General features: G+C 40.2%; 3 protein-coding genes and 1 pseudogene across 8 annotated transcripts; 3 read left to right on the top strand and 1 right to left on the bottom strand.

Moving 5' to 3' along the window:
- The first annotated feature begins 8,817 nt into the window (after positions 1 to 8,817).
- Positions 8,818 to 11,135, top strand: LOC106401273. 2 transcript variants are annotated; one of them, XM_022702796.2, is made up of 5 exons: positions 8,818 to 9,148; positions 9,418 to 9,518; positions 9,646 to 9,759; positions 10,593 to 10,676; positions 10,876 to 11,042. In XM_022702796.2, exons 1-5 carry the CDS (start codon positions 8,890 to 8,892, stop codon positions 10,930 to 10,932), a joined length of 615 nt encoding a protein of 204 aa, XP_022558517.2. In that variant the 5' UTR covers positions 8,818 to 8,889; the 3' UTR covers positions 10,933 to 11,042. The 2 variants fall into 2 exon arrangements, with proteins under 2 accessions (XP_022558517.2, XP_013697213.2); XM_013841759.3 differs by having other exon boundaries at positions 8,824 to 9,148; positions 9,415 to 9,518; positions 10,876 to 11,135.
- Positions 11,136 to 11,335: 200 nt separating this feature from the next.
- LOC106401274 lies at positions 11,336 to 12,902 on the top strand (annotated as a pseudogene).
- A 238-nt stretch (positions 12,903 to 13,140) lies between these two features.
- On the top strand, positions 13,141 to 15,783 carry LOC106401271 (squamosa promoter-binding-like protein 10). 3 transcript variants are annotated; one of them, XM_048759054.1, is made up of 5 exons: positions 13,141 to 13,309; positions 14,170 to 14,805; positions 14,900 to 14,997; positions 15,077 to 15,325; positions 15,412 to 15,783. In XM_048759054.1, exons 2-5 carry the CDS (start codon positions 14,210 to 14,212, stop codon positions 15,525 to 15,527), a joined length of 1,059 nt encoding a protein of 352 aa, XP_048615011.1. In that variant the 5' UTR covers positions 13,141 to 13,309; positions 14,170 to 14,209; the 3' UTR covers positions 15,528 to 15,783. The 3 variants fall into 3 exon arrangements, with proteins under 3 accessions (XP_048615011.1, XP_013697207.2, XP_013697208.2); XM_013841753.3 differs by having other exon boundaries at positions 13,153 to 14,805; XM_013841754.3 differs by having other exon boundaries at positions 13,158 to 14,805; positions 15,415 to 15,783.
- Positions 15,784 to 16,011: 228 nt separating this feature from the next.
- On the bottom strand, positions 16,012 to 18,029 carry LOC106401272 (squamosa promoter-binding-like protein 11). 3 transcript variants are annotated; one of them, XM_013841757.3, is made up of 5 exons: positions 17,845 to 18,005; positions 17,107 to 17,771; positions 16,897 to 17,018; positions 16,458 to 16,655; positions 16,012 to 16,360 (listed from the first exon to the last, which is right to left on the bottom strand). In XM_013841757.3, exons 2-5 carry the CDS (start codon positions 17,727 to 17,729, stop codon positions 16,212 to 16,214), a joined length of 1,092 nt encoding a protein of 363 aa, XP_013697211.2. In that variant the 5' UTR covers positions 17,730 to 17,771; positions 17,845 to 18,005; the 3' UTR covers positions 16,012 to 16,211. The 3 variants fall into 3 exon arrangements, with proteins under 3 accessions (XP_013697211.2, XP_013697212.2, XP_048615010.1); XM_013841758.3 differs by having other exon boundaries at positions 17,107 to 17,779; positions 17,845 to 17,907; XM_048759053.1 differs by having other exon boundaries at positions 17,107 to 18,029.
- Positions 18,030 to 20,461: the final 2,432 nt, after the last annotated feature.

The following is a 20,461-nucleotide window of genomic DNA, read 5'->3' as shown; positions in this document are numbered from 1 at the left end:
GATCAAAAAAATGTCTGGAAATACGAAAGAGAAAATTGCGGTTCGCAACCACGCTGGTAAGAAAACTCCAACCGCCACTGCGCCTATGGCCAACGCCTATGCAAACGCCACAGTTCTTGAGCAAATCGAAAACTTTGCTGCGACTTTTCGCCACAGGAAGTGCAATGAAACGAGCTCGCTATTTCTCTTTTTAACATAAAGGGAAGCGATAAATCTTATCAAACCCCGTAAGTTTGGCTCATTACCGAACAAAAAAATCTCAATACGTAAGGGTTTTACCAAAACACGTTTTCTGAAAACATTTTGGAAGGGTAAAACTTGTTCTCCCAAAAATCGCGGAAAACCTCAAGGTTAATCGCGGAAAAAGGAAGCGCAACAAATCGATTACACGTAGCGACCGAGCTCAAGCCAACTCTCCACTTGCTACGTAGCGACCTGTCAGGCCTAAAAAGGGTCCTCCTTTGCGTTCTCTTTTGAATCCTCATCGTAACGCTTTTCGTTTCGTCCCAATCGGAGTTTCCGTTGAGCTTTTACGACGAAAACAAGTAGGACCCTTCTTAGCTTGCTTCCACTCCCTATGTAGAGACCTGTCAGACCTACAGCTCGCTACATAGCGACCTGTCAGGCCTCAAAAAAATCTCCTCCTTTGTGTTCTCTTTTGAATCCAGATCGAAACGCTTTTCGTTTCGTCTCAATCGGAGTTTCCGTTGAGATTTTACGACGAAAAAAGTAAGACTCGTCTAAACTCCTTCGCTTGCTCCTACTCGCCCTTACCTCCATCTTTGTGTTCTCCTTCAAATCTCGATCGAAACGTCTCTTGTTTCGTCTCGATTGAAGTTACCATTGAAACTTTACGATATAAAAAAAAACCCCGCAAAGACTAGTTTTCTCGCGTGGATTCAGATCAATCGTATAATACGGCAACGGTTAACTTAACACCTTAGCCGCCTCAACTATACGATTACGTTGAACCTTTTTATTGACTTCGTATCAGTCAAGTTCGGAAGATAAATGTCAAGTTTCAAAGGATAAACACCAATATCGAAAAAGGCGAACATACACAAGAAGAAGAAGGGGAAATGAGCAAGCAAAACTGAGAAGAGACAAAACTGCATCTTCAAGAGAACTAAAGTATTTGCGACTTGAAATTTTTGAAATCAGAGTTGGAGTTTTCGTAGGAAATTACTAAGAAATAAAAACGCATTTGAGACTGCCATAAAACTTTAGGGAACGTAAAACCTAGGTGGATAGTCTAGCGAACAAAGTCTTAGGTGATTTTTCCTGTCTCGATATATTGTCCCATAATTGTTCGTCCAGATCTTGCAAACCGATCTAAACTCTCTGAAAATCGAGAAACGATCGCCACGCATATCAAGCACGCTTCCTAAGGAGAGATAAAACTAGAGACATGAACGTCGTCTTTAAACCGATTCGTTTCTGGCAATTCTCTCGGAACCGACATATTCCATGTCTTCAACCTGGAAACAACCAAATCACAGTCCAAGCGTCGTCTTCAAACCGACTCGGACTGTCGATCATTCTATTCCTCGAGAAAAAGGGACGGAGTAGGTGCGTATACTATACTCGTATACTCCCATACTTCAAAAATATATTCAAACAATGCGATGTCTCGTCAAGATCAAGAAAACGCTTTCGACAAGAAAACGCTTTCGACAAAGCAAACTCTCCTAGAAATATGGGGAAAAATATTCATACAATGCGATGTCTCGTCAAGATCATCCTAAAAGCAAACGACAATCTGAGATTCGTCTAAACGCTAGGAACTGATCCAAACCATGTTGGAAAAATTCTCAAAGACTATACAGCATCTATCATCGCAATCATTCGTTTAGAAAACCTCTGCCAAACTTCAGGATGAAAGTCGATGATTTGCTGAAGTCATAAAGACCTTTTCCGATTTGATAAAACGAGTTTCGTATAAGAATCATTATACGAGAAATCTTCAGGCATCAAAGCATCACTCTCATTTTCCGTTGATCCAACCGACTCACGGAAAAACATCAAAAACATTTGCGACAAAGCAAAATCAAAAACAAAAGTAACAGAAAATACGACAAAGAGAACACGTCCTCCCCGCTCGTCGACTAAGTCTATCGCTGTTTAACTGATTCATTCAGGAAACCTGCAAAAACGTTTCGCGACTAGATCTCAGTGAAAAAACCTTTGGTAAAACTCCATGAGTGACTCAGAGAAACTTTCACCGAAGAATAAAAACAAAAGCGAAAACGTTTTTCAAAAATCTGCGGAAACATCGTTATTTTGACATCTCCATATGTCGCGTCAATTTAATAAATTCGTAAAAACCGGTCGCCTGCTACTTACGCAAAAAATCCTTCGTATAATCAGATCATGTCATACGAAGTAACTTTCAAAAGTAAACGCAACAGGTTTTACGAAAAAGTACTTTCCTTATAGCAAAAAACCAAGTTGTGTGATCCGACATTGGACGACCAATATAAACTTTACTTCCTCGCACCACGATCTGAAAGGTCTCATTCTTTAGCCCTGTGACTCACTGGCATCCGCTCTCATTCTGTTGGTCACGTCCGAGCAGGGAATCACCCCGCAACTGACTGCGCACGGGCTCTGTATCGAGCTTCTTAGGCTTTATCTCCCTCGGAAACAAAGGAAAAAACTTCCATACGAATAAAAGAAACATTATACGAAACTTTCATCGTATAAATTAACCCTAAAGTGGAAAAATGTTTTCTACCACCATGGGCATACTCGGCCTATCAATCTCGATAAACGCCATTCGTCACTCGCCCAATTACGCCTTTCCTTCGAAGCCGAACTAGGTTACAGCATCCCCTTTAAGGACGATTCTAACCGACTTGGCCTTATTGACAGCAAGAAAGTGTCATGGTCTAATCCTTTGGCAACAACGTCCTTGGCTATAAAGCCGAGCACAGCCTTCATGCAAAGCCAAAACAATTGAGCGACCACTGCTCCAATAACTTGACGGCTAAACGGTAATCCGGAATTGTCTTGAAACGCCAAGTAACGATTACACAAACAATTATCATACCACCCAAAAACGGGAATCATACGGTAAATACGTCATAACAAAACTCAGTCCTAACAACCAAACAGTTAACGGAAAGGTTCCACTTGTCAAAAATCGACCAAGTTCCATATACTACGATTCACTTTAAGCCCGCTGTGTTTTACTTGTAAAATGCGGCATGTAAGGAAAACTCGTAAAAGAGCTCCTATAGTTATACGGAACATCCTCAAATAGACACGAAAGAAATCTCGGAAGGCCAACACCGTACAAAGCACAGTACAGGAGGATGCCTCTTTCCGGGGACAAATTTATGCGACCCCTTGGCCCTAACTCCTCGATCGCATATCAAATCCAAACTGGAACAACAATTCTGGCTGCGAACATCCGTAGTCAAACCAGAATGTTTCCCAAACGATGGGCTAAGACTAATCTCTTGCAACATCGCGAAACATCTTCAAGCCCGCGAACATTTCAAGCACGAAATGCGGCATAGGAAAGAATAACAAATCTTCAGGATCGCGAGACCTCGCAGACGCGTGAAGATTCGTTCTTTGACGAAATTTCCTTCCTCGATAAAAACACTTTCTTGGAAGACCAGACAGTCATACGCACTAACATCTCCTCAAAACATATCCTTCACGAAGACTCGAAACGGTAATTTTAACCATTATGTTTGTTGCTGATCACAACAAACTCTTAACGTCCTAAACAGACTTAGCCATCACGTAGAGATGACACTCGTACATTCGACACAAGGATAATAGCGCTATAAAAGAAACTCACAAGGATAATAGCGCTACGTAGCGACCGAGCTCTTCCGAAACGTCGATACGACACGAGTCCATGCATTCTCGTCTACCCTTCGATGCTGTCTCCCGAAGACTATAGCGAACCCATTTCATGTTTTCCGCCATTTGAAGTAATCAATCAAACTTTACGATAAAAACCGCGGAAAGTTCGTTTTTATCGAAAGAAGTCGTAATAAACGCTTCAAGTCGAAAGACGGCCCAAAGGGACCTAAGGCACGACTCGAATCCCACCTTATGATTTCTTAACCAGCAGCCCGTAAACCGTGGGACGGTTTACGCTTGGTTCGTAAGGAAAGATAAATGTCAAGTTTCCGCAGATAAATACGAAATTTTAAAGATAATTACGAAGAACGGGAAAAATGGAATATCTCCATTTTTAGGCTATGACGGCTTAAGGGTAGAAGGGAAAAAGCGTAAACCGACCTAGGAGCGAGTATATAAGGAGTCCTAGGCGAGAGGCATGAGGGACAACTTTTTAGACTCAGAACTCTCGGCACTTAGAAACTCTGAGGCATTATTCTCGACATGCTTTGTTTCTATGACTGGCACCCGATTATCAGACGAATGTGCACAAGCAGTTCGATCACTTGGTTCACTCTTGAACTACGTTCGGCTTTATCCTCGAAAGGGGTACGTAGGCAGCCCTTCATAAGGTTCAGTCCGAAATCAATCAAAAACATTTTCTGTATTTTCTTCGTCTTTGGTTATCGAGCTGCGAGTCAACTAGGTTTGAGCTTTTAGGCTGCTAGAAATGGGTAACTCGCTGACAGCCTTTGCGGCCAAAGCTTTTATGATCTCTTGTAATGATCGAAACACTCTCACGCGGACTCGAAATAAGATCTACTGTTTTTTCTAAACTCGTTTGTTATCTTTTCATGATTTCCGCATATATTTTGTCACTTGTCGTTGGCTCTCGCAGAGATCCGGGACCTCTGGGAAATTAGGTTTTTCCTAGTTTCCTAATTTAAAGGTAAATCGACAGTGCGAATTTTGGTTCCCACAGGCATGATGGCCTGCCTCTTTGCCGCCGGCTGAGGCCCATCACTCAGACGTTTCCCAGCAGATTGCGCGTTCTTCGGACACTGATTCTTGTAGTGCCCCGTTTCGCCGCAGTTGTAGCACACACGTTCCCCAGCACCCTTGTTCTGGCTCTTCGGCCTTAGATCTTCCTCAGGGCAATCACGCACCTTGTGATCCATACTTCCGCAACTCTGACAAGCTCCGGTAGCTGCACTGCAGACACAAGAGTGCATCTTCCCACAAGTCAACACGCACTGCGACCTGTTGCATTCGGCTTGCTGGAAGAGCCAGCCTTCACTGGCTTTTGATTCTTTCCCGCATGCTTACTAGGGTGGACATGCGCCACTGTGCCAAACACCTTGCCTTCCTCACTGATTCCAGCTTCCTGTTATGCGTCCTTTTCCACCAGTTCGGCCACAGTATCATAGTTACGGATCTTACAACGAGTTTGGAGATCAACCCTGAGTCTGCGCATGAATTTGCGGACCAAGGAAATTTCCAACTCAGCCTCACGCCCAGCATACTTCTTGAGGCTATTGAATTCCGCTTCATACTCCCTTACAGTCATAGATCCCTGTTTCAGTCTGAGAAAAGCTCCCTTGAGCTGGTCAAATGCTTCCGGCGGAAAATACTTCCCACGAAATTCGGTCTTAAAGTTGGCCCACGTGCAATTCTCAGCACCAATCCGAGCCGCTACATCTCGCCACCAGATGTGCGCATCACCGTCCAAGTAGTGGACATCAATGTCCTTCTTGTAAGCAAGAGGACAACGGATCGACTTAAAGTTCCGCCCTATCCTGTCAATTCATTGATCTGCTTCCTTTGGTTTGGAACCACCCGAAAAGAACTTTGTTCTCAGTTTCTGCTTGTGGTCCATAACCTTGAGGTAAGACGGATTCCTAACAACGTGTGCCTCTTCTCCGTCAGGCACCACATTCTCCACTTCCTCCGCAACAGGTGGAGCCCCTGGAGGTGCCGCCGCAGCAGGCAATCTTGCCAAGACTTGCGCCAATATAGCCAAAACGGCTTCCAATCTAATCGGAGCAGCAGTAACTCCAGCAGCAGCACCAGCCGTTGCAACATTGTTCAAATTCGTTGCATTCTGAGCAGCATTCCGAGCCTCTTCCGTACCACCTTCATTCCTGGCCACGTTGCTCGCAGACCCCTCAGCGGTCTCATTCACAGTCCTTCTTGTGTTACGGTTACTTTTTGCCATCTGCAACAAGATCATAGGCAAGTTAGTCAAAACTAAATTGAGATTAGGACTCGGAAAACAAAATTTACCGCAAGACGTAAGGCTTGGAAGGATGGTTTGCCCCAATAATCCACTATACTTAGATTGTCCTAGAACTCGACTCCGCTCTGATACCACTTGAAAGGACCCGACCCATTTTTCATAACATCAGTACGAGTCTGGCTCGACTTCTTCGATCAGACTTGGGCCATTTTCATATTTTTTCTTATTTAGAATTATTTCAGAGTGTTAGTTCTTTTTCAGACAGTCAAGTAAAGCATAATACGATTTGAATAGATAATCTGAGGTTCGAGTTAACAAGTCAGTTCGCTATAGGCCATTACATGTTAAACTCGTCCTATATCTACCCAAACCCACCATCCTTCCTTCCTGCCTTTGTCTTCTTGTAAGCAAGAGGACAACGGATCGACTTAAAGTTCCGCCCTATCCTGTCAATTCATTGATCTGCTTCCTTTGGTTTGGAACCACCCGAAAAGAACTTTGTTCTCAGTTTCTGCTTGTGGTCCATAACCTTGAGGTAAGACGGATTCCTAACAACGTGTGCCTCTTCTCCGTCAGGCACCACATTCTCCACTCCTCCGCAACAGGTGGAGCCCCTGGAGGTGCCGCCGCAGCAGGCAATCTTGCCAAGACTTGCGCCAACATAGCCAAAACGGCTTCCAATCTAATCGGAGCAGCAGCAACTCCAGCAGCAGCACCAGCCGCTGCAGCATTGTTCAAATTCGTTGCATTCTGAGCAGCATTCCGAGCCTCTTCCGTACCACCTTCATTCCTGGCCACGTTGCTCGCAGACCCCTCAGCGGTCTCATTCACAGTCCTTCTTGTGTTACGGTTACTTTTTGCCATCTGCAACAAGATCATAGGCAAGTTAGTCAAAACTAAATTGAGATCAGGACTCGGAACACAAAATTTACCGCAAGACGTAAGGCTTGGAAGGATGGTTTGCCCCAATAATCCACTATACTTAGATTGTCCTAGAACTCGACTCCGCTCTGATACCACTTGAAAGGACCCGACCCATTTTTTCGTAACATCAGTACGAGTCTGGCTCGACTTCTTCAATCAGACTTGGGCCATTTTCATATTTTTTCTTATTTAGAATTATTTCAGAGTGTTAGTTCTTTTTCAGATAGTCAAGTAAAGCATAATACGATTTGAATAGATAATCTGAGGTTCGAGTTAACAAGTCAGTTCGCTATAGGCCATTACATGTTAAACTCGTCCTATATCTACCCAAACCCACCATCCTTCCTTCATGCCTTTGTCTCGCGTTCAAGCTATGTCTTTACCCTTTCGAGTGTGGTCCTGATCTGCATCCAAACAAGGAGGCATAAGCAAACAATATGCTTAGTGAGAGCGGTCATTCTGTCCCACTCAGCCAAGTAAAGCAATCGAGTCAATCAGTCAATAAACGGACATGCTTATCATCAGTCAGTTACTTAGCCGACCAAATCGTTCCAAGCCAGCGCGCCATCAGATTCAGTCAAACCCTAGCAGGCCAATACGGCTCTAGGCGCATGATCTGATCCAGATGCGTCGATGGAAGGAACCGACTGTTCGGACCAAGCTAGAACTTAGCAGATAATTCGAATTAGACAAGCAATCAATACATAGAACATTCCTATCAATCAGACTACGATTCAGTACGATAGGCCACAGTCACGCACTCACCTTTGCCTTAGAGTCGGTTTGTTCTGTTTGATTCGGTCTCTTATGACACCTCTTGAGCGGTTTCCGTCGGATCTTCGAACGTTTAGACAGTCGGATTCACCCCACAGACGATCGTTCTTGACTCGGACTTGATCAATCCAGCCAGATATAGAAAGCTCTCTCTTAATCGAACTTTTCTCTCTCTAGTGTTTCTCTCTGGTTCTTTCTTCCCGTTTCCGTACAGAAAATGGCGGAATAAGACAAAGAAGACGATTAAAATGGGCAGTTGGGTGGTTTAGGCCCGAGAAACTGCCAAGTTAACCGTTCCCGTTTATTTTACACGTGACTCTTAATCCGTAACCGCCACCCCGCGCTCCAAAGCGCGCGAGTTTTTCCCCTTTTTCGGACTTTAATTGTTCCCGCCAGTTTTACTTAGACGAAACTCGAGCTAGAGCTGACTGATCCAATCGACAACTCTAACCGCCTTGTCCGAATCAGACTGATACTACTAAATCAGCTCATCTCAGCTTAACCGACAGTCTTAACCGACTTGTCTGATTTCTGACAATCGCTGTCTAGCCGACCAGTTCAACCGTCTTGTCCGAATCCAACAACACTTGTACGGATCCGACCATCGCTGTCCGAAAATTCCGTTTTGCCTGGATTTTCATCGAGTTGTCCGAACATCCTGAGTTCCACAAACCGAACGGCCTGTCCAATAACCCGAGCATAAGACCGACTGATGGAGCTTTGTCTGGCTCAAAAACAGATCCGTCCTAACTTTAATCGGATACATGGTTCCGCTCTAGTCGCTACTAATCAGGCGCCGATCAAAGTTCTCCCATCCACCCACGGAAAGTCCTTCAAACTCTGATCAGCTCTTTCTAGCATCATCCAATCCATTTAGTACGTTCTCACAGTCCGGCCAGTCAGTACTCAGATCATTCTAACATCGATCTTCGGAACACGGTCGCTAGAGAACGCCCAAGGCCTAATAACAAAGAATATATGCAATTACAGGGACATAATAAGTGTCCTTATCCCTCGGCAGTGTTATGTCTTATAAATAAAATAACAAAACAAAATCCATTCCGTCTCATCTCCCCGTCCAAAGCTTTGAAATAAAAATGGCTTGCAAAACGATCTTACGCTCCGTTTTCATATCGGAATCACGTCGGGCTTCCGCCGCAAGCAGATGCTTCTTCATCCCTCCTTCTCTCTCCGCGTCTGGTCCCGTCCCTGGTTTGTTCCCAGCGCCAAAGGGTCTAAGTTTCAATAATTTTGCCTCCCTCCCCGACCGCCGCCTCCCTCGTCTCAATTGCACTCTCAGTAACGACCAATCCGAGCAAGGTCCGCCTCAAGAAGCTGTCCTCAAGGCCATTTCAGGTTCTTGCCTCCCTAATTTCTTCTTTTTGTAACTCTCGTGTTTTGAGTGATTGTTTGGCCGAGAAATGGATTTGATTATCTCGGAATCGATATGCTTGGATCGAAATTTATATTATTATTTAGGGTTAATAATTAAGCTTGGGTGGTGAAACTAAGAAACATATGATGTTTCAAGTCACTGGTACTATTATTAGTTTATTGATCCCCATATATATATATATATATATATATTTTATTATATTCATGCTGATGGGATGATGGTGCAGAAGTGTCAAAGACTGATGGGAGGGTTGGCAAAACTACTAACATGATTATCGGAGGCACTGTGGCTGATGATTCTGCTCAAGACTGGCTCGAACTTGACCAAAAGGTAGCTCTCTCTAATTTTCTACTAGAGTCTCCCCTTTCAAATACTATGTAGATTTGGAATGCTTTCACTAATATTTTTTCAAAGACGATGTTTGGCTGACTCGAGCGCTTTTGTTTTTACCTGGCAGGTGAATACTTACCCAACAGATAGAGGGTTTACTGCAATCGGGACTGGTGGCGATGACTTTGTGCATGCTATGGTTGTTGCTGTTGAATCTGTTATTGAACGTCAAATTCCTGAGGTATTTTTTGCTTTTCCTCTTGAAATGCATCTTGTACACATCTTCAAAGCTTCTGCTTACCAATCTGGATATGAGATCCTTCTAGCTCAAGTTGAATCAATGTTTCTCTATCTAGAGTCGTGGTGGGCATATTTTGCATTATGTGTTGCTTATATAGCATTCGCGGGCTTCTTGATTTTACACCAATTCTTTGTCTACTGTTTCACTGATGCTTTTTAACATTGGTCCTTTACTTTGGTACGCAAAATCAATAACAATTGACTAGACTACTTTGTGTTGTGCAGATACCTCATGATGATTTAGACTTCTACACGGAGATATAATTAGTAGTTAAAAGTAGGAATTCTTTTTTTTTTAATATATATCATAATTCTTCTGAAGTCATTTTGGAGATTAGTGTGCCCTGATATGTGCAATTGATGTTGTTAGTGGTTCCAAAATTTATAATTATCAGAAGCAGAGATGCTATATATATATATATATATATTATCTTGTGTTGTGAACTATTGTTTTCATTTTGATTGGCTTCAACTATAGTTCTATGTATTGGGAACAGACATTTCTGCTAGTTTCTTGGAATGTACAGACTTGATTATTACAAGCATAACATGTATAAAACTGAAAACAGTATGCACACTGCTATGCCTTACTTTTGTTCTCTTGCTTTGGTCATTATTCTTAGTCTTGTGCAGTAGCTTAGTTGCTAACTTTTTGTTCCTTCATATTCCATTAAAGAATAAGATAAGAATATCTCTTCATTTAATATCTTTCAAGCAATTTTACACAAGAATCCTACTAATTATTTATATCTGTTTTTTTTTCCCACATCAAAGGATTGTGTAAAGCAGACATTATCAAGCAAAGGCAAATATGTGTCGGTGAATATTGGCCCTATTCGAGTTGTCTCTAGCGAACAGGTTTTTCCCTCCTTCCTCTGTTTCTCTATCTCTCTTTCACACACACAGACATACAGACAGATATGCAAATCAACATGAGTAAATAGGCACAAGAAGCATAGATAGGGATTCAAACCCAAATTAGCATAGACGATGAGAGAAAGTTTGGAGATGAAGATTGGTTTGATAAAAAGAAGTTTTGTGGTGATTGGTTTGACAGGTACAAGCCGTGTATAATGCAATGAGGAGAGACGAAAGAATGAAATATTTCTTGTAGGTTTTAAAGTTGTGGTAGAATCACGGGTCTGCCCTCTTCCTTCTTTTCCACTGCGACTATGTAAATTATGCGGTGTAAGGCGCCATCATTTATATTATTATTTTTGCTTATCTACTACAACCAACTAAAAGTCTTCCTTATGCCTTCTTATGCATCTGGGGGAATTCGACATTTATTATATTAAAGATGAACTTCGCTGCAAATGAATAGTTGGATAAACGCTTATTAAAAATATACTTTTACTTTAGGTGGGAGAAGTCGTTTTATCTCTCTGAAATAGAGTTGGAAGAGTTGGTTTTAAAGTTAATGCCCAGAAAGTAGTGGCTTGCAAGAGAGGCCCAGACTCTTGAGGGAAAAAAAAACTCTTGGACCATTATTCAATTTTGTTTGGGTACAGAAACGGTTGAAATGTCGATATATTATTGATCTGATGAATCAAAAACTCTTTCTACGAGTGTTGAAAATTCGAAGGTTGAGAGAAAGCATATGCGTGTGGGTCTGTAGACTGTAGGACACAGCAATACGAATCAAAGTAGAACTCAAGGTATCAAACCGGGTTTGATCTGACCCGGTTAGTCATAGGTTTACCAGTTTGCAGGCCTGGTCACCAGTCCGTTTTGTAGCAACCTTAGTAGTGTGTAAATTCATATAGATGAAAAGTTGTCATAGGTTTAGTGTAGACGCAGCCGTGATTCCCTCCGCAGCGTCTTCAGGTGTTTGAGAGGGGACAATAAGTAGTCTACTTATGGTATTGATTAAATTTACGAAGATGGATATTATTGATTAGACAAGGGGAAACAAAGAGTGTAAGGTGAGAACTGAGAAGGATCCTGAATGTTTAATCTAGAAATTAGGTTAAGTGGCACTGTTGGCCAACTAAAAGCAGCCTCAAATATACTCAATAATGACTCTCTCTGTCTATTATTGTTCTATTGGGTTAGGAATTACAAGAAACAAATTCAAGGAATGAATGATTCTAACTTGCTTACAAAGCCATATACACGCACGAGATTGCAAATAAAAACCCCTACTAAAATCCAACTTTTTCCATCATTTCATGCCTCTCGCTCACGCATTGCATCACTTCATAAGCAAGAAGCATCCAAAAAAAGAAGAGATGAAAGATCGGATGCAGCGATGTGTGGTATTGCCGTTTTCGTTTGGGTGCTCGAAGCAATCTGGCGTCGCCGTGGCTGATTCTACACATCAACACAAGAAACCAAACCAACTCATCAAAAGTACCTTGCTTCTTCTCACACCAAACCTCGTACTCTCTTTTTTTCTTTTCCCTTTTAATTCGTCATCTGATTTTTCTTTGTTTGTCCTTTTTGGTTTTCTAAGGAAAAGATGAAAGTGAGGATAATGGCTTCTTGGTTCAAAAAGAAGACGCAAAGATGGATAACAACAATGCAAATATCTCAGACAAAATAATTTGAAGCTTCAAGAGTTTTTCTCACTTTTTCATTTGTATATCCTTTTTACTCACTACTCTTATTTATCATTTCATAACATTATGATATAGCACTCTATATAATTTTATAAGCTGTTTTGGATAAAACGGAATTAAACTGGTCACTAGATTCATCATCTTCTTAATATTTGGTGATATTGCTTTGAATCTATAAATATGTGGGACACATGCTTTACTTACCTTTAACATGCATTACATGACCAGGTTACGAAGACGAGGAGAGGGAAGAAAGAGAAGGGGAGATGGAGATAGGGTTTCCAACGGACGTGAAGCACTTGAGCCACATTGGAGTTGATGGAACCATGACCACTTTCAATGTCTCATCCTCATCTTTTCCATTCGCCGGTCTCCATCTCACTGCCGTCTAACTGATTAACTGCATCTTTAACTAAAATCAACTCTATGATCCATTTATTTTACATGTATACACTTCTGTTAATATGTAACAGTTTCGTAGTCATATACGTAAGATTAAAATCTTTTTTCGCTTGCAAGAAAATTACCACAAAGTCTACTGACTAACAAAAGATGGTTAATTACCGTTTCAACAGTTTTAACTTAAGATATATACTGCAAATAAATGGAGTAACAAATTGCAGTAAATTGTTACCGTTTCCATCATTACTCGTTTATTGTATTGCAACCATGAAAAAGCGAAACAGTAACAGCAACAACAAAAAGCGAAACAGATAAACAACAATTTGATAAATTAATTCCAATATGAAAAATGAAAAAAAAAAAAAAAAAAAAGAAGCGAAACAGTAACAGCAACAAAAGGGTGAAGAAGAAAGAGAGAGAAAAAAAAGGACAAAACAAAAGAGAAGAAGACACAGTGAGGATGAAGTTATCGGAAGTCCTGTCCTGAACCACAAGCTCCGAATCCTTCGGTTTCCCTGAGGCGATTATGTTGTCTCCTCCTCTTCACTGTCTCTCTTAGTCAAACGCTTCTTCTCCGATCACCGCTTTTCTTTTTTTCTCCTGAGATTTGGGGTTTTACTATTTGAAATTTGAATAAATGCTTGTCGTTGGAAAAACTGATCGATTCTAAATTGAATTCTTCTTCAAAGTTGTTTAATCTTGAAATGGTGTTAGAATGTCGAATCGTTTTTGTTGTTGCCGTAGATAACAAAGACCACGACTGTGTGTAATTGTATTGTAGCATTCCATTAACTTAACTTTCATTCCCATAAATTGGTTAGTTAAATTGAATTTAATTGGTGTTTGGGGGACCATTGGCAAACCCTAGCTAGAGGGGACCCCTGATTGGGATCGAAACCTAACTTGTTGTCACATTCTATTTATTAGTTTGCTGCAGATAGATCACATTCTTTTTGACTTTGACAAGTTGCTCGTGTTCATTTGTAGAGCTTATGACAGTAGATTTGAACTTTCTGCAAAGTACAAAGGAGGAGTAATTGGGGGTTTAGCGATTAAAATAGTGATTCCGTTTACATTTTGTTTGTTTCTATCGACAAGTTGCTCATATTCTGGGCGCACTCTGATTCGAGGACTCTCTCTCTCTCTCTGTGTGTGTGTGTGTCCATTTGAATAAATGCCGACTTTGTCATTGTGTGATGGAGAGTTAAGAAGAGTGAGCTTAGAAAAGGAATACACTTTCTCTTGCCCATTTTTGCTGGTCTCCCTGAAAAACATAGAAAGTTTTTCTCTCTTTGCTCATTGTTTATATGATTAAACTGTGTGGTTTCTTGAAAATCCAAAAGCCTTTTTTCTTATCTTATTTGATTTCTGTGGTTGGGTTCTTGCAGGATTTTGGTTGTAGGCTTATGAAATCAACCCACATCTTCAATGGACTGCAACATGACATCTCCGTTGTGGGACTGGGATCATTTCCTCATGTCCAACCCCTCAAAGACTGAAAATGACAAAAGACAGCCATCTACTGAGTGGGGAATTGAGAAAGGTGAAGGAATTGAATCTATATTTCCCTCGTTCGAGAGAGTCAGTAGTGGCTCTACCACCGGCTTCTCCACCAACTCATCATCTCCCGTATTCAGACACGCCAAGCTCGCGTCAGAAACTTCCCCAGGAGATTCTTGCAGCAACATAGATTTTGTCCAGGTTAAGACATCCACAGCTGAATCAGACCTTTGTTTGAAACTTGGAAAGCAGACTTACTGTGAAGATGTTTGGGGTAGAAGTAACAATGAGGTTTCAGCCGTTTCTGTGAAGCTCTTGGCTCCTTCTGTTGTTGCTCGGAAGAAATCCAAACCGTATGGTCAGAGCAGCATGCAAGTCCCTCGTTGCCAAGTTGATGGCTGTGAACTGGATCTCTCATCTGCTAAGGATTATCATCGCAAGCATAGAGTCTGCGAGAACCATTCAAAGTGCCCCAAAGTTACTGTGGGTGGCCTTGAACGTCGATTCTGCCAGCAGTGTAGCAGGTAAAGCCATCATTATATGCTTGTGACCGGTGGCTATGTTCACATGCCTGCATGATATTATGGTAGAGAATTGATTTTATATTCTGATTTTCAGGTTGCATGCGGTCTCTGAATTTGATGAGAAGAAACGAAGCTGCCGTAAACGTCTTTCGCATCACAATGCTAGGCGTCGCAAGCCACAGAGGGACTGCAGTAAGAACCTACAACGAACCTCTCTATATCATACACAGACACAACCTGAATCTAATGTGAAAATGTTTACTCCTGCCAGATGGAAGACAGCATCCAAATATGTTGTGGAATGGGTTGTCCCTTAACACCAGCCCTGTTGAAAAGTATATATGGAGTCCAAGTTATGATACAAAGCCTACACAGATGGAAAGCGGCTTTACCTTGAGCTTCCAGAGAGGCCGTGGCCCTGAGGAGCACTTGTATGCTGGTAGCAGCCGCTCCTTCTCTACGTTTCAAACCTCTGGAGGGTTCTCTGCAGGGAGGTCCAACTCTCAACTTCCTGGCAAAGGTTTGATATATTCACCCTCTTTTTTTTTACTAGTCATCTTGGTATTTTGTAAATCTCTGGTGTTGAAGCTGAGTTATATGTATTAGCAGGTGTAGGTGAATACTCAGGAGGCCTCCATGAGTCGCAAGACATCTACAGTGTTCTCTCTCTTCTGTCAACGTCTTCGGATTCGCATGGGACCAAACACAATCCCACGGTCTAACCACAGCCAACAACACATGGTACTTTCCCTACTCATTTCATATGAGTAAGGAATGCAAACTCACTCCATTATGTGTAACGTTCATTTGCTCAAGTGAAATACATGGTTAGGTTTGGTTTCATCTACTTTGCCAAAGCTAATAAGTTATCTTCTTCTTGGATCATGTTGTATCGTATCTCAACTTCTTCTTGAATCATGTTGTATTATTGTATGTACTTGGATTGTTGGATGCCAATTTCGTTACTCTTATCAGCCATGTCTACTCTCTCATTAAATGATGCATCTTGTGACAAAAGAAGAATAGATAAAGTGAATTTGGTATAGTGTTTTTTAGCCTCCAGAAGCATCACTTCTAACATCTCCCTCTAGATACTACACTTTCTAATTTGAGACAAAGAGGCATCTCCACAAAGATTGTATGTACAGGTGACAAGTGTATCCAGCAGTCTAAACTCTAAAAGAAAGACCCAGATACTTTGCAAAGTCAACAAGAGTTATATCATATATATATATATATATATATTCACTGTTTAGTGTTTCGTTGACAAGTAACTTTGTTTACTAATTAGTAACGAAACAAGAATAAAGATAACAAACAAAAGGAGGCAGCTGATCTGATAGGTTTGGATTAGTATCCACTAGCTGAAGCTAACTGGTTTTACAAATTCCAAATCACTTACTCGCCTATTTTGGCACACCATCAAATGAAAAAAGTAGAGACAGTGGTTGCTGTGCATGTGGGTGAACCAGGGGACCAGAAGAAGTTGACAGAAGAGAGAAAGCACGGTGGAAATCTTGAGATTGATGGAGGACTTCTGAGCATTCTCCCGCACCTGCCAAAAACAGTTCACCTAATGTCAAAGGAACTAGATATCTACAAGACCCATATATATATATATATTAAAAAGACCAGTGAAGAAGAGCAAATACCAAGTTGAAACTTGTTCTTCCCTGCTGAGAACCCGCCTGAGGTTTGATACGCAGATAAAGAGTGGTTGCTACTAGCAAACAACTGCTCTTCCTTAGATCCATTGCCTCTCTGGAAGCTCAAGGTAAAGCCACTTTCCCTCTGTGTTGGCTTTGTATCACAAGTGGTACCCCACACAACATTTGTATGCTGTCTTTGATCTGCAGGAATAAGCATTTCACATTTAGATCTCCATCAAATGAAGTTGTGTATGTGCGTGACAGAGACAGATAGAAAAATCCTTAGGAAGACATTGTTTATGTCACTAGAGGTCATTCGCTCAACTAGAAAGAACCCTGGCCATTGTGTCAGAGGTCCGAGGAATTATGGGCTCTGGCCCGAACCTCTCGGTATTAAAAAAAAAAAACATAGTTTATGTCAAGCTATGGTGTGGGTTCTTACCATACACCCTCTCTGGATTAAATGGAAAGACTCCTTGTGACTTGCGACGCCTTGCATTATGATGAGAAAGACGTTTGCGGCAGCTTCGTTTCTTCTCATCAAACTCAGAGACGGCATGCAACCTGAAAATTACAACATGTTCTCAACAATGAGCATGCAGCTTCAGAATCAAATGAGAGGCCAGAACATAATTATAATAATGGTATTTACCTGCTACACTGTTGGCAGAATCGTCGTTCCACGCCACTCACAGTAACTTTGGGGCACTTTGAATGGGTTTCACAGACTCTATGCTTACGATGATAGTCCTTAGCAGATGAGAGATCCAGTTCACATCCATCAACTTGGCAACGAGGGACTTGCATGCTGCTCTGACCACAGGACTTAGATTTCTTCCGAGTAACAACACAAGGAGCCAACAGCTTCGTAGAAACGTCTCTACCAGAGTACTTCCGCTTTCCAAGTTTTAAACAAAGGTCTGATTCAACAGCTGTGGATGTCTTCACCTGGACAAAATCTATGTTGCTGCAAGAATCTCCAGGGGAATTTTCTGATGCAAGCTTTGTTTGTCTGATTATGGGAGATGCTGAGCTCGCAGAGATCGACTGTGAGCTTTTTGATACAGAAATGGTGTGCCTGAAACTGGTGGTAGAGTCATTACTAACTCTCTGGAGGCCATCCAAACAGGGAAATAAAGATTCAATTCCTTCACCCTTTTCAATTTCCCACTCACTAGTAGTAGTAGTAGTAAGCTGCTTTTTGTCATTTGAAGGATTGGAGATGATCAGATTCTCCCAGTCCCACAGCAACGGAGATCTCATGTTACAGTCCATAGCAAGAAGATGTGGAGAGACCTGCCAGAGTAACAACAAATCCTGCAAAGCTTTGCATATAAGAAAATATCAAATAAGAGAGAAGACTAAGCAAAATCCTTGTAATGCTTGCTACCTAACAGAAGACGTCAAGACCTTTTGTGAATATCAAGCACCACACACACACTCTCCTTTGAAATAAGCAAAAGAGAAAGCTTTTCTATGTTTCACACTTAGAGACCATCAAAAAGGGGGGGGGGGAAGAGAAAGACTAGATATCTTTTTCTTCTTGGGTGCGTGCTCTCTCCATCACACAAAAACTAAGTGGCATTTATTGAAATGGGGCCAAAGAATATCAAATGCAAGGCAAGTTGAGAAGAAACCACACGATGTAAACGGAATCTAATTTAATAATGCACATTAATTTAAAACGTTTTTACTGTTTTTTTTTGTACTTTGCAGAAGGGTTCCTAACTAAACCACCCAAGGAGGTTACCTAAAAGCTTTTACTCATAGGGTCTACACAGTGAATGAAAAGCAATGTCAAAGAATACGGCACCAAAGTGATGTGTCTTAAAGAAAAAAACAATGTGACAGTAAGTTAGGTTCCGATCCCAATCAGTACGGTCCCCATTACCCCCTAGTATGTTTAAAAAAAAGTGGTCCAAAAACCACCAATAAATTCACTTAACTAACTAACTAACGAACGAACGAACGGTGGATTCTTTTTTTTTTAAAAAGAAAAGAGGTTATGAATCAGTGTTACTGTCAAAACTCCTCCTAGTAAAATCACACACATCTTCTATCCGGAGAAGCAACAAAAATGCTTAAAAGAAGACATAAAAAAGGGGAAGCTACACACAGCTAAAAAAAACGTGTAGAAAATGAAGACTATTCATATTCACATTTATTGATTCGTCCATCTATCAGAAACATACAGCTAGATTGTAGTGAAAGATTAAAATCCCCCAAATCTCAGGGTTTTACCTAGCTAGAATATTGGGGGGAAGTAAGTAAGAGCAGTGAAGAAACGTTATTACCCTCAGAGAGTAAAAGACCGCCGATCTGACAAGATGAGACGTTTGACTAATAGCGATAGTGAGGAGGGGGAGATGTACCAATAATCTCCTCTCTCTATTTCTTCTTCTTCTTCTTTCCTTCCTTGCTTTTATTTTCTTTAATTAATCTGTTTCTTACTGTTTTCTTTTCCTTTTCTTCTTGTTTCCTTCCTTGCATTTCATTTTTTTTTTTTTTTTTGCAACTGATTTTTAATTTTTCTTTTGGGCGTCTTTTATTTTTCAAATAATTTTCTGCTGAAACAAATGTTTTTCTCCCGCTTTTCCTATAAAAAAATGTTTTTTTTTTCATCATGAGATCGGTAACGGGGTTTCAATATTGATTTCTCTGTATGCTACAATCATAGACAACAAAATGATGGTGAAAATGATGGATTGCTTCTGTAACTAATTCAGCATCTACTAGCTCTCTAAACAAAATTATTAATCCATCAAAAAAAGGTTATCAAGTACCATTCATTTTAATGCCATGTCAATGTCATTCGAATTAATTAAAATAATGGATTGATGAAGTATAATGTTGTTCTAGCTATTTTTAATGTATTTTGCTATATTTTCCTTTAAAACATAGGATCCTTATAGTAGAGATAGAGTTTACTCTAATGTATTTTTTTTTTTTTGATCAAACTCCAATATATTCTTCTATAATAACAATTTTCAAAATATAGAGTAAAAAATAAAGATTACTATTTCTTCCCTTAAATGTAGAAGAAAAAATAGCAATCTCTATTTTAGAAAAAAAACAACAACAATGGATTCGAGTGAAATTGATTTTAGAGGCAAAAATAGCAATGGATGGAAGATGACATGAACATTGTTAAACTTGGTATTCAACAGATGGGAAATTGACATTTAAATTCTGAATTTCAAAAATAAGTAAAAAAAAAACTCTAAACTCTATACCAAATTCTTTTATTCCTTAACTCTTAGTCAACCAAAATATAATAATTATATATTTTCATTGACCAAACTTTTTAACACTGTGTTTAATCATCTATTAAATAATAATTAACAAATGTTTAGTCGTTAAACGACGTTGTTTTGACAAAACAAAACAAAAAATCTTTTCTACAAACGATTTAAAGCCTCAGTTCATCTATTTTCTCAAATTTTCTAAATTCGATTGTAAAGACCTCCTAAAATTTAGCTCAAATCCCAATTCTTTTTAAAAATCCTTTGGTTTTAGTATATATTAAAATTTTCTCAAATACTCAATTCAATAAGCTTCCAAAAAGCTTAAGATTAAAATAATTTGTTTTGATTGGATACATCTAAATAGGGAAAAAGCTAAGTTCGATAATGTTTTATATAACCTAAAAAAGTTATAATTCATTTAGATTTAATGGTTGACTAACAATATCTTTATCAAAATAGTTTTAAGTATTAAATAACAAGTCCAGAAAAAAAAAACTGAATTATAATTAGGTTGCGGTCGTAGTTAGTACGGTTTAGTTGTTCGGATCGTAGAGAAAACGATTGAAAATGTTAAGTTTGTAATAGGTTTTTTGCTCATGTAAGACCATCTCCAATCACTACAAAAAAAAGACTGGATTGTATCACTTAATTTGAATCACAAAAATAAGTGATATTATTTTAAATTACTTATTTCTAAATGAAACAAATATTCATTATTTGGAATCAATTAAAGTCAGAACTAATATCGAATTTTTTTGTGTG

Source organism: Brassica napus, chromosome C5 (assembly GCF_020379485.1).
Source record: "Brassica napus cultivar Da-Ae chromosome C5, Da-Ae, whole genome shotgun sequence".
Taxonomy (NCBI): domain Eukaryota; kingdom Viridiplantae; phylum Streptophyta; class Magnoliopsida; order Brassicales; family Brassicaceae; genus Brassica; species Brassica napus.
This window is presented reverse-complemented; position numbering and strand designations above follow the sequence as displayed.